Source organism: Ascaphus truei, chromosome 5 (assembly GCF_040206685.1).
Source record: "Ascaphus truei isolate aAscTru1 chromosome 5, aAscTru1.hap1, whole genome shotgun sequence".
NCBI lineage: Eukaryota > Metazoa > Chordata > Amphibia > Anura > Ascaphidae > Ascaphus > Ascaphus truei.
This window is the reverse complement of record NC_134487.1, coordinates 56,170,132-56,184,397: the sequence shown is the minus strand read 5'-3', so window position 1 is coordinate 56,184,397 and position 14,266 is coordinate 56,170,132. Positions and strand designations below refer to the sequence as shown.

Genomic DNA, 14,266 nt, shown 5'->3' with positions numbered 1-14,266 from the left:
AAACTATTAGACCACTTAGAGTCCGTGTTCTTGAACACATAGGTAATATCAAGAAAAAATTGCTTACACAGTGTCCCCAAACATTTTTTAAAGATGCATAACGCAAATGAAAGACACTTGAACCTCATGGTCTTAATATACATATAGATATTACTGCATTTTTATATATAGTCAGTTTTATTGTTATATGTATACATATATTTTTATTAATTTTATGCTACAAATTAATTTTTCTTCTTTTATATACACTTTTTAACTGTCTATTAATAAGAATTTTCTGATTGGTTACCCTACTGTGAGATGAGCCTCTTGTTACTGTTTTTCTCCTCTTCTTCTGATTAGATAAAAGATAAACAATGTCTTTGAGTGAATTTTAATATTTATTATTTTCTTTGTTCCTAGGAACCATCTGTCTGGGTTAGGTTTAAATGTGTTTTATAGTATGTTGTTGTTTTTGGAATAAAGTTAGATGTATTTTTTAGTTTTTAGTAAGTTGCAGCACAATAGTATGGATTATTTTATTGGTTAGTGAGTACATAGGGTGAGTACCGAGGACAAGCTATGCAGTAAGCTGATTGGACATACACGGATCAGACAGTGCTGGGATTGGTTGTGCCACGTCATATGAGACAGCCGGCGAATAGCAGTCGCCTCCGAGGTCTGTAGAGAAGGCACGTGAGGCTCCGCAACTCTGTGAGAAAGGGGAACCCGGAAGTCCAGTGGCGTGCACACCGGAGACGCCGGCGCAGCGGACCCTCCGTGATAGCAAGTCACCATCTGGTTCCCTCACTCCACTACCGGACAGCATTGCGTGTGCCACATTCTATGCCCGTGCATGGGGCTTTCTCGTGAGTTCCCATTGCCTGCCATATTTTTGTTTATGCCAATATAATCAACTGTTTTCCTTACCATTCTGGTCATAGCTTTTATTTATGCTGTGTCTAGAACATTAATATTTTAGTGCCTAAGTGCTTAAATATATATGTACAGTGTTCGACAATTATATACATTTACACGCCCGGGGCGTGTGGATTTAACCCCCGGGCGAGTAAATATTGGCCCAAGCAGCACACGTGTGTTTTTAAAATTTCCCGCGCTCGCGCTGCTGTTTTTCCCCCGCTCGCGCAGGAGAAAAAATAAAAAAAAAAGCCGGAGGCAGGTTCATGTTGTTGGGGGAGATTACACCCCGCCTCCGGCTCTCTCAGCAACTTTCCGTCCTCAGCGCTTCCACTCCCCCCCTTTCCGGCAGCCAGCCCCTTCCACGCCTGTCTCCCTCAGGCCCCGTTTCCATCTGTCGCCCCCCCTCCCATCGGGCCATCCGCCCCCCCCTCCCATCGGGCCATCCGCCCCCCCCCCCCCCCAATCTCTCCCGGCCTCAGTGACCCCCCTCACCCCAATCTCTCCCGGCCTGCGTGACCCCCCCTCACCCCAATCTCTCCCGGCCTCCGTGACCCCCCTCACCCCAATCTCTCCCGGCCTCCGTGCCCCCCCCCCCGACACCCCAATCTCCCCCCGACACCCCAATCTCCCCCCGACACCCCAAATCTCCCCACTCCCGATCTCACCTCCAACTCCGTGTCCCCGGCCTCCGGTGACCAGCCGCATCACTAGCCCTCCCCACTCCTCTCTCCCCTGTGTCCGGATCCCTCACTGCCACCCGGTGACCCGCAGCGACAGCCGCCGAGGCCGAGGGCGACACCCGGCCTGCCGCTTCCTTGGCTGTCACAGAGACCGGAGACCACAGCGATCCACGGTGAGTAGTGGGGGGGGGGGGGGGGGGGGAGAGGAGTGTGTGTGTAGGGGGGAGAGAGAGTGTGTGTGTGTGTGTGTGTGTGTGTGTGTATGTATATGTGGGAGTGTGTGTGTGTGTGTATATGTGGGAGTGTGTGTGTGTGTGTGTATATGTGGGAGTGTGTGTGTGTGTGTATATATGTGGGAGTGTGTGTGTGTGTGTGTATATATGTGGGAGTGTGGGAGTGTGTGTGTGTATATATGTGGGAGTGTGTGTGTGTATATGTGGGAGTGTGTGTGTGTATATGTGGGAGTGTGTGTGTATATGTGGGAGTGTGTGTGTGTATATGTGGGAGTGTGTGTGTGTATATGTGGGAGTGTGTGTGTGTATATGTGGGAGTGTGTGTGTGTGTATATGTGGGAGTGTGTGTGTGTGTGTATATGTGGGAGTGTGTGTGTGTGTATATGTGGGAGTGTGTGTGTGTATATGTGGGAGTGTGTGTGTGTATATGTGGGAGTGTGTGTGTATATGTGGGAGTGTGTGTGTATATGTGGGAGTGTGTGTGTATATGTGGGAGTGTGTGTGTATATGTGGGAGTGTGTGTGTATATGTGGGAGTGTGTGTGTATATGTGGGAGTGTGTGTGTGTATATGTGGGAGTGTGTGTGTGTATATGTGGGAGTGTGTGTGTGTGTATATGTGGGAGTGTGTGTGTATATGTGGGAGTGTGTGTGTATATGTGGGAGTGTGTGTGTATATGTGGGAGTGTGTGTGTATATGTGGGAGTGTGTGTGTATATGTGGGAGTGTGTGTATATATGTGGGAGTGTGTGTATATATGTGGGAGTGTGTGTATATATGTGGGAGTGTGTGTATATATGTGGGAGTGTGTGTATATATGTGGGAGTGTGTGTATATATGTGGGAGTGTGTGTATATATGGGAGTGTGTGTGTGTGTGTGTATATATGGGAGTGTGTGTATATATGGGTGTGTGTGTGTATATATATGGGAGAATGTGTATGTGTGAATGGGAGTATGTGTGTGACACCAGAGGTACCCCCCCCCCAATCAGTCACTTGCCCCGGTCAGTCAGTCACCCCTGCCCCGGTCAGTCAGTCATCCCTGCCCCGGTCAGTCAGTCACCCCTGTCCCGGTCAGTCAGTCACCCCTGTCTTGGTCAGTCAGTCACCCTTGCCCCCCTCTCTCTGGTCTCCCCCCGTCTCCCCTCTCTCTGGTCTCCCCCCCGTCTCCCCTCTTTCTGGTCTCCCCCCGTCTCCGCTCTCTGGTCTCCCCCGTCTCCCCTCTCTCTGGTCTCTTTCTCCCCTCTCTCTTTCTCTCCCCCCTCTGTCTCCTTCTCTCTCCTGTCTCTTTTTCTCTCTCCCTCCTCTGTCTCTTTTTCTCTCTCCCTCCTCTGTCTCTTTTTCTCTCTCCCTCCTCTGTCTCTTTTTCTCTCTCCCTCCTCTGTCTCTTTTTCTCTCTCCCTCCTCTGTCTCTTTTTCTCTCTCCCTCCTCTGTCTCTTTTTCTCTCTCCCTCCTCTGTCTCTTTTTCTCTCTCCCTCCTCTGTCTCTTTTTCTCTCTCCCTCCTCTGTCTCTTTTTCTCTCTCCCTCCTGTCTCTTTCTCTCTCCCTCCTCTCTTTTTTCTCTCTCCTCTCTCTCTTTCTTCCTCTCTCCCTCCTGTCTCTTTTTTTTCTCTCTCTCTCCCTCCCTCTCTTCCTCTCCCTCCCTCTCTTCCTCTCCCTCCCTCTCTTCCTCTCCCTCTCTTCCTCTCCCTCCCTCTCTTCCTCTCCCTCTCTGTATCTGGATATCTTATTTACCCTATATATCTTAACTGTCCTATACTACACCAAAATAACTTATACTGCTTTCTTCCAGATCTGACTCAAGCTTCACACGGAAGTCATCGGAATCCCCCCTAACCCAGAAGACAGGTAGGGAACACATCCCCTCCAACTTATAACATTGCGGGAATGAGCGTGCCTGGACATTGAGGGGCTGCGGATCAGGTAAGATCCCAGGCGGGATTGCTGCTTTAGATATTGTGAAGCGGGGACGTCCAGACACTGGTTAAGGGGTTCAGGAAACTAGTCATTCACATCTGGCTTTTATTTCTAGATACGACACACACACACACACACACACACACACACACACACACACGTAACAAGGACTAACTGTAGTATAATGTAATAAATACATTTGTCTAAAACGAATGTTGTTCTGACTAGGAATTTATTAAATGTATTTTATTTATATATTTTATTTTAAAGCGGGGTTGGGGGCGGGACTGGGTGGTGAGTATATTTTTTGGTTGGGCGAGTAGATTTTTGGGTGATTTGTCGAACACTGTATATGTATCTACATATACACACACATCTGTTTTCTGTTGCGTTATAACTCATAGGCACAGTGCCTCGCCATATACAGTGTGGCTTGCAGTTCTCTGCTATCTTCAGGTCTGCACTTATGTATGCTCTTTTTCTCTCACTTACCTGTTGAGAGTTATCATCCACAGAGTTGCACTATTTTTTATGTTTTGTGTCTTTTATGTTCACACCGGTGTTCTGCGCTCACTGATTTCTCCAAATCATTACGAATAGAGGATCACCAATGAGGGTCGATCCGCAATCTACCACCGTCTGTATATTTTTGCTTTATATTTTATACATTGTATTTATTTTAGTGCTGTACGGCATTTACTATTGCACGTAAACCTACAGGAGCGCCTGGTGAATCTTTCCCTTTCAAAACATTTTATAAATAAGAAGTTGCATGAAGGTCTCGTTATCGTACTAACTTCAAGGGGCAATTCGGCCTAGGGCCAAAATATACCAACAACAGTGACATGTTTAAGGGGTTACATGAGTGATTTATTCCTTGTGTACCCAAATCTAGCAGATACTTATTTTAGAAACCAGAACCATAAGTAATTATGTAAACAAGACAAGGGATTGCCGTTTCCTCCCTTATGTCTGACGCCTGCCCTCACTGTATTGTGATTGGCTCTCTGATACGGACAGGGCGGGCCAAGAGTTAAGAAAACACCCCCCACCCCTTCCCCAATTGAAATCACTTGCTGGAGAAACAAAACACAACCATAGCTCTGCTTTTAGCAGTTTTAGAGGTGTTTTTTGATGGTTCAATTCTTTACAAATGTTTGTACCTGGCATAGCCCATGTATACTGCCCTTACTCCTTCTCTGCAAGTCTCCCAATATACCAAGTGTAAGCTCTGCTTGGCAGGGATTTCCTTTCCTACCGTCAAGATTGTGTTTGCTGCACATAAATAAAGTTACACACGCACACTCTCAGTGACTTGCCTGGAGTAGGGTGTAAGTCCGGCTCCCTTCAGCTGCATCTCCCACCTCTCCCCGGCCGGGTTCAGCACCTCCCCCAGGTACATGGCCGCCCCGTCCCCGAGCTGCCCGGCAAAGCTGCCGAACTGGTGCCCGCAGTAGCAGTGAGAGGCCGGCTCCGAGCCCCGCGGCAGCCGGTTCCCGCTCAGGTACTCGGCCGCTTCCCCGAGCTGCGGCGGCAGCCCGAGCAGCGCCAGCGCGGGCCCAGACAGCGCCACCACGCGCGGCTTTACCACGGGGGTGGGTCGGGCTCTGGAGAAGCAGGCCCCGGAGACCTGTCTGGGCCTCGTCGCCTCCTCCTCGCTCCCAGCTCCCGGCTCCACAGGCAAGGAGCGCAGCGCCAGGTTATCGAACGCCAGCGCCGGGAAGCGGTCGTGACGCTCCATGGCGAGATGTTGCCCCGTTGGGGCAGGATCCTGCCGCGGGCTCCTCCCGGCGGCCCCGCGTATTCCTCCACGCGGAGTGTTCGGCCGCACGCGCTGTAGCCGTTGACAGGCGCGTGCCAGACTCGCCGCCATCCACAAACAACAACACAGGCGAAGTGAAGCGTGCGCGCGCCGAGCACGTGACTGGGCCTTGCTGGCGCGCCCCCTTCGGATTGTGACGTAGTGAGACGTTAGGCCACGGGGGGGCGCGCCAGGCCTGACAGCCTGTGTGGGCATTGGGCATAGGACTGCACTCTCTCCAGTGGGCCAAGGGAAATTTCGAGAATTTTTTGACTATTAACCCAAATCAGACTTATTTAAGCCCCTTAAATGTAAAGCAATACATCGCAGGACCTTCTGGCAGCTGTTTCTTTTTAGTGCATTAAAAAAAAACCCAGAGGCGGTTAACCCGTTGCTTTGCAATGCGTTGCTGGCCCCTCTGGCAGCAAAAGGGTTAAGCAGGGCAAAGAGACCATGGTGCCATCTTGTCTCCCAGCAACAGGGTTAATAATCCAAGAGTCCCAGCAGAGCACTGTGCTGCAACCTGCAGAGCGTCTAATATTTGGGGGTTAAAACCTAACCTGCCAGAGCAAGGTGTTGCAGACCGCTCTTCTATGAAGGGGTTGTCGGTAGCTTGCACGTGACCATGTCTGTCCTGGGCAGCGGCGCCAGGGCATGTGGGCGATCTGATATTCCATGGGCTTGCATTAGGACGAGATGTGTTGTTTTTTTATCAGAGAGAAATTATACAATTTTAGGAAGAGTTTGGCCAGCATACCTGTGACGAGTTCAGTAGCTTTATATATTGACATTATTTTTGGAAAATAATGTGTTCTCTATTATTCTTAATGTCAAAAGAAAGGAGCTTAAGAGCGCACCGAGGTCAAGAAGGTATGTGTAACGGGTATTCCCCCACCCAATCGCATACAGAGTGTATGTGAGGAGGAACCTATATGTTACCAGGTGTGGTGCAGTATACCTGTCAGGCTCACAGGAGGTCTGAGCCTCCGCTAGTGAGAGCCTGGGGTGAATCCTCTGGAACGTTTCTTGTCAGCGCCTCCACCTATGTGAGATTCTAGGAGTGTAGAGTGACCCTCACATAGAAACATCCATAAAGTAACCAGCCCACACCAAAGGTTATGGCTAAAAGGGTTTACTATATGGCAAATAACACAACACAACATACTTCAACAATATGACATTGACAGTGTTCCTCTATTACACTAATAGGCACAACTACCCGGTCACCACGCAGGGCTTTGTACCCCACACGTTATATCAATAGTCCCACAATACCCCAAGTGTGTGACTGTTGGTAAAGTTGGTGCACTTGATGACTGACTGTACCTGCCCAGTGCTCCAGCACCTGAGGCTGCAGATTCTTCACAAAGGATCCGCCGCTCTGCGATGTGACGTCCGGCAACTCTGCCTGGCGGTGGGTGGCTCCCTCATGGAGTGATCCATCTTTGGAAAGTCTCATGCTGCAGAGCCTGTCTGAGCCCAGACGCAGGCCGCGATCACTGAGTGCAACTGGCACCGGTGATATCACATAGAACTGGGTACTATAGAAAGCAACCCCTTGCACTGAAAGGGGCCTTCCCTGAAACTGCCAAACTAACTGCTGGGGCTGCACTGCAAGCCACACTGTCTCTTCTTGTCAGAGCCCACAGCACTGCAGCTGTGTCACTGACAAGACTCAGATGAGGGCAGGGTCCCTACCAAAGGGGCCTTCCCTATGAACTTACCCACTAACCTAGTGGAAAGTGGGGCCTACCTTGGCCTGGGGTGTCTGGGGCCTAGTACAGCAGAGCACTGCAGCTGTGTACACTACCTTCCCCAATCTCTTCCTGGATCCAACTGACAAAACCATGTCTGCACACAACATTGTTGCAACTTTGCAGCATGAGAAGCTGCCAGCTCTATCGGCTTCAATGCTGCCTGGGACCAGGGTGAAAGTGCAGTCCCCAGAGGCTGCTGGGAATTGTAGTTCTTGGTACAGCTCTTTCCTATGGGGACCGCGTGCGCGATCTTTACTGCGCATGTCTGAAGCTTTAATGGCCGCCGCTACTCTTAACTGAGCATGAGCAACTTCCAAGAGCTCTTGCACACATGTAATGGCCACCTCTATGCTTGCCAACCTCTGCGCATTGCACGGCACAGGTGCGAACTCCCGCGCCAACCTCAACATGGCCGCCGCGATTGCTCTGCTTACGCGCAAGCCTCCACACATGCGCGAACACATTAAACATGGCGGCGTCCTGCCGCAGCTGCCACCGGGAGCCCCCGGGAACGCGCTCGCCCCCGCAGCAGCACACACACAAGGGGGAAAGAAACCTGCAGACAGGGGGACCAGAGGGACCCTGGCTACATATGTATTACAATAGTAATAGGGTGACCAGATTTTCAAAATGAAAAACCGGGACACAATAAAAAAATATTTATAAAACAAATTACATCACGTGACGCACCCCGTTGCCATGACAACGAGACACTGCCGTCAGGCGGTGACATGTTGCCATGACAATGTGGCATCACATGATGCCTCGGCACCATAATGCGTCCCGTTAGTGGGGGCTGCAGTGTGTGTCTGTGTATAGGAGGTGGGCCCTGCAGTGTGTGTTTGTGTGTATATAAATAATGAAGTCATTAATTAAAATAATTAACAAATTAAAATTAAATAAAAAAATTTAGGCATTAATTAAAATTAAGACTTTTAAAAATGTGACCTTCCTGACCTTACACTTTGCAAAATAGGGTCTCTTGCTCTCCTCTTGGCAGTCAGTGACATCACTGCCATGCAGGGCCGCAGACAGCTTTCCTGGGGCCCAGGAAGAACATTTTCACCGGGGCCCTCTACCCACGTTTCGGCAGCCTTGCGAGAACCCCCCTTCTCACACACCTCCTCACTCTCACCCCACCTCACACTCCCCAGTCACCCATTCCTTTCCCCCCCCCTCTCACCCATTCCTCCCCCCCCTCTCTCTTACACCCCCACCCCCATGTATTTTTCTCCCCTCCCCACTCAACCTCCCTCCCCAATATACGTGCACACACAGTGACACACACACAGTGACAAACACACACATACCCCCCTCCTCATACTTCCCCCTCCTCTCCCCATACCTGCCCCCTCATACTTCCCCCTCTTCTCCTCCCCATATACCTCCTCTCCTCATACCTCTCCCTCCCCTTCCTTTCCTCATACCTACCCTCTCCCCCCCTCCTTATATCTCCCCTCCTCATACCTGCCCCATCCCTCATACCTGCCCCATCCCTCCCCATACCTCCTCTTCCCCTCCCCATACCTTCCCCTCAGCTCCTCATATCTTCCCCTAGCTCCTCATATCTCCCCCTCCTCATACCTTCCCCTAGCTCCTCATATCTCGCCCTCCCCATACCTCCCCCCCTCCTCATACCTTCCCCTCCCCCAAACCTCCTCATACCTTCCCCATCCCTCCTTATACCTTCCCCATACCTCCCCATCCCCTCCTCATACCTTCCCCTCAGCTCCTCATATCTCCCCCTCCCCATATCTCCCCCTCCTCATATCTCCCCCCCTCATACCTTCCCCTCCTCATACCTTCCCCTCAGCGCCTCATATCTCCCCCTCCTCATACCTTTCCCTCAGCTCCTCATATCTCCCCCTCCTCATACCTTTCCCTCAGCTCCTCATATCTCCCCCTCCTCATACCTTTCCCTCAGCTCCTCATATCTCCCCCTCCTCATACCTTCCCCTCAGCTCCTCCTATGACACACACACACAGACAGGAGACACACACAGACAGGAGACACACAGACAGACAGCACACACACACACGATACAGACAGGACACACACACACACTACCTCTCTCTCACTGAGAAGCAGCTCACTCCATCCGGCCCGGTACTAAGCCCTGCCCCCGAGATCCTCTGACCTCCAACCAATCCCCTGCTTCTTCTCTCTAAGCCCAGCCACCCCCCCCCCCCCCCGGCATTCTAACATGAAAAAAATATTACCCGGCTGCCGCATCCTCCTCCTCCTCGGCGCCGCTGCTCGCTCCCCCCACGCACCGTCGCCGACTCCCCCCGCGCACCAGGGAGAAAAACCGGGACATTCCCGGGACGGACGGGCAACCGGGACAGCCCAGCAAAAACCGGGACTGTCCCGGCAAAAACGGGACGAACGGTCACCCTAAATAGTAAGTAAACAAGCAATAGGTTACTTACATATAAATAAAATGCAGTCCGTACAAATCGGCGGGGCTTCACAGTGTTGCGGCAAGCTGCTAAGAAGAAGGGGAAGGAGTCTCTCGGTCAGAATGATGCGTCCCGCGCACTGGGACTGAACACTCAGTAGCTCCGAAGCTCCTGTACTTCCGGGTATTCGCGTTACTGCGGGAACCGTATGAAGCTGGCCCCCGTCTCTCTCTGTGCAGCCTCCGTAGCAAAACTAATATAAAATCGTCTGAGACACAAGACACACATTGCACCCCCAGGTAGACCCATTATTTCTAGTATTGGCTCCCTGGGTGAACATCTCTCACAATACATTGACCACTTCCTTCAACCATTAGTGCACAATTCACCTTCTTATGTTATGGACACCAAACACATTTTATCACTTCTTGCACCTTTCACTTGGGATACATCTTATTTATGGGTCACTCTCGATGTAGCCTCCCTCTACAACGTCATACATCACGAGCACGGCATTACAGCCACCAGGTTTTTTCTAGAATCACAATCCAATTTATCCCCTGCACATATTGTTTTTATTCTGGATAGTATCCGTTTTTCCCTCACGCATAATTACTTCACGTTCAATCAGCAATTTTATCTCCAAACACGTGGGACTGCCATGGGGACATCCTTTGCCCCATCCTATGCCAACCTTTTTATGGGTTGGTGGGAGGCCTCCCACGTGTTTGGAGATAATAATCCTTTTAGGCACAATATAGCGTTTTACAAACGCTATATTGATGACCTGTTGATGGTCTGGAGTGGTGGGGAAGTCGGGTTGCTCAAATTCTTTGTTTACCTGTCAGATAATCAATTGAACCTGAAGCTCACATATAATTATCATATAAATAAGATACCATTTTTGGATCTTAAATTGTATGTGGATAACTCCAAATGCATTCAATCGGACATATTCTGTAAAGAAAATGCTACGAACACATTATTACATGCTGACAGTTGTCATTAGAAGTCTTGTGCAATAGAGTACCATACAATTTTAAGAGTACAATTAATCAAAGACTATGTTTCACGATTCTATGTTGCAACGTTTATTAACTCTTTATATGTTTTTTCAGCAATTAGTACCATCCAGAGATTTCCAAAATATGTTCCTTGAATGTAACATATGTAAAAATGGAATAATAATTGTTTAGTCTAGCTACATGTGGTCAATATATGCTAATTATGTGATCACTGAGACAGACTTGTTTTCTGTGGGGGTACACAGCTGAATTAGTTTTAATCAAGTCCCTTTTCGCGGGGTTTGTATTTTAAATGTTGGGCTTGCAGTCACTCTCCTCACTCCTAGACGAAGCGCCAGCAGGGCGTGAAACGCGTAGAGGAGGAGGCTGTGCTGCAGCCTGCTGTTTTACCTGTGTGTGTCCATACCAATAAAGCTACTGTGTTTAACTGCGGATCTGACGTCATTTGGTTGTTTGCTGTTGCACCAAATTTTCCTCTTCATTTCCTCATACTTACCTGCCGGATGCACGCTGCAGGACCCAGGACGGATGAGCTGCCAGGGGTAAGATTGCTTTCTTTGCCCCTGAGCCCCAACCTCCCTAGTGGTCCCATGATGCTCTTTATGCCTCACCTTCAGCCCATGCACACTTTTCCAGTGTGTTCATCATTCGGAGCAAGCCAGAGCGCGTGACAGTTATTCACTCCTATTAGGCACTACCACCTACTAGTCTATTCTCACAACAACAGTGGCTACAACCCAGTGTTACAACCACTTTCTCTGCATGTAACTTTTTGACTCCTTTTACTTTCAAAATTGTCACTATTTACTGTTTATGTCTGTTGCCACCCTGTATTTTATATGAATAAAAAGTTATGTTCTAAAAGCCCAGGATGTGCACCATTAGCACAATTCTTTGTTGGTGGAATGTGTGACCTCTTCATAAGTTTCCCTTGCCCCAGGTGTAGTATATCCTTATTTGATCAGATAGCACTACATGTCCATCTATCCTGGTCAGCTTGGGCACAATTACATTACCATTTTGCTAATTCCTTGCTGAGCGGTGTATGTTCTCTCATTTTTCTCTAAACCTTATAGCTATCTGACTCTTTATCTGCCACCAGGCTATGTGCATTATGTCACCAGTATGATGTCACGTGTCAGATACATAATCTACCAGGTACAACACCCAGTTGCTGACTAGTTTGAGAAATTGTAATAACTTATAGAATGTATCCAATTGTAGCCAAACGAACAAAAACCTGCTCCTTGATCTCAGGAACCATCATGCAAAATCTGGTTACGATATCTTAAGGAGGTGTCCAAATGCATAGCGAATAGGCAAACAACTTTCCAAAATATATTGTAGATATCCTGATTCTTTAGGATCGTACAGTTGGTCAGTGTTAGGAATTCATCAATGAGTAAAATAACAATACATACAATATTCATTTGACTATTGTGCCCTCATGAATCAGTTTGTTTTCTTGATTTAAAGATGTCAAAATAGGATAATGGTATTATAGCAACAGATATCAACCGTAAACGAACATCTACTAAGAGCCTCTTACACTTTGCCAACCATCATCCACGATCATTTATTCAGAATATTTCGGTAGGGCAGTTCCTCTGTGTCAGAAGAAATTGTTCTGATGATTTGGAGTTTACTAGAGCAGAGGAACTTAAATCATTATTTCGGGAAAGCGGCTATAGTTGCAGATTTATTAAAGCAGTGTTTTGAAAATGAATCATAACATACCTTACGAGAGTCTTTATTTTTCCGAAAGAGACAGGTGAATAATACTATGGGGGTTATCCGTTACATTTCACAACCAATGGGATTCTATTAGTTTGATACAATGCCATTGGCACATTCTCATGAGTTGATGACCTACATACTGTATAACTTTAGGTCATAGAGTCCAAATGACTCCTAGATGTTTGAGGAATCTAAGAGATGTTTTTGTACAGAGTCATTATGTTAACAGAACCCCCGAAGAGGGAAAAAGACATTGGGCCCTTATAAATGTGCAACATGTAAGGTCTGTCAGTTTGTGCAAAATCATGAATTTCACTGATTAGTTCAGGTAATTCAGCCTACTGTATTAAGGTATGTATTAATTGTCTCACTGCCAATGTTGTTTATTGCCCAAGATGAACATGTAATCTTTGATAAGTGGGCATGACAACGCTACAACTTGGACAGACAGTATTAGAACATGTTGGTGATATTAAAAATGCTAAAACTTATCTAATTAAAGGCAAACAACGTATTAGTATTGTGAGACATTTAACTTGCCATGATGGATCCTCCAAAGATTTAAGTGCATTTGGCATTGACAAAATTACCTTGGGTATTCGAAGAGGGGAAAATGATAAACTGTTGTTACTATGTGAGAGCAGATGGATATTCCTTCTGGATAATGTATCCTCGAAGAGTTTAAATTGATAATTGTATTTTACTGGGTTCTTGTGAGGATATTAAATGTAATGAATCATTGACTCATGTATATACTTTTGTTTTTTATTTAATGTTGGTCTTGTCACATCAATCGGAAAAGATCAATTGTAACATAACCGGGGGTATATAAGAAACTGCATGCATCACTTGAGGCCACGCCCTTGAAATAGCTAGTAAGCAAAATGCACGTCGGGCTGCTGCTGATGTCATGTCCGTCTACCACCAGGCCTTTCTTCTGATGATACAGCTATATACCAACACACGTGGATTCAGAGTCTTCTGTTTGGCTGGGCCAGTTGCAAGTCACAAGTCACCTTCACCTGTGCCATCACTATTGATCATAGAGTAGATATGCTAAACTTCTTTTTTTTTTTTTTTTTACCTAGCATGTCATTTCTGATTTACCTACTTCATACAGCCGATTATAAGGCATGCTTTACTTGCCTATTGGTCATCAATTAAGAAACACACTAAGGGCTGTTCTATACAGGCATGCCCCGGTTTAAGTACACTCGCGAGTAAGGACATATCGCCCAATAGGCAAATGGCAGCTCTCGCATGCGCCTGTCAGCACGTCTTGAAAAGCAATACTGGCTCCCTACCTGTACCGAAGCTGTGCGCAAGCGGGGAGACTATAGAGCCTGTTACACATGTGTTATTTACATCAGTTATGCACGTATATGACGATTGCAGTACAGTACATGCATCAATAAGTGGGAAAAAGGTAGTGCTTCACTTTAAGTACATTTTCACTTTACATACATGCACTGGACCCATTGCGTACGTTAATGCGGGGTATGCCTGTACAGCATGCGGCCGTGCGTTCCAATGCGAACGCGCGTGCACGTGCCGCATGCTTTTCATGTATATAGAGCTGGGAGCTGCAGGTTAGTGAATATGTGTGAGTATATGTGTGTGCATGGGTTGTGTGAAAATAAGTCCTAGATAGATTTTTTTTTTTAAAGAAAAAAAAAGTTTAATATTTTTTTTTTTTGTTTTACAATCCTTGACACACACACACACACACACACACACACACACACACACACACACACACACACACACACACACACACACTTGAGCGCAGGTAGCGGCGCGAAAAGATGAATTTCTTC

General features: G+C 47.6%; 1 protein-coding gene across 1 annotated transcript in view; it reads right to left on the bottom strand.

The window, feature by feature from the left end:
* SELENOO (selenoprotein O) overlaps nt 1-5,637 on the bottom strand; it is a 35,586-nt gene extending 29,949 nt beyond the window's left edge. Inside the window, exon 1 of the mRNA XM_075599844.1 lies at nt 5,049-5,637. Within this exon, the coding sequence (XP_075455959.1) occupies nt 5,049-5,602 (554 nt within the window). The 5' untranslated portion in view covers nt 5,603-5,637. The remainder of the gene's footprint in view (nt 1-5,048) is intronic.
* Nucleotides 5,638-14,266: the final 8,629 nt, after the last annotated feature.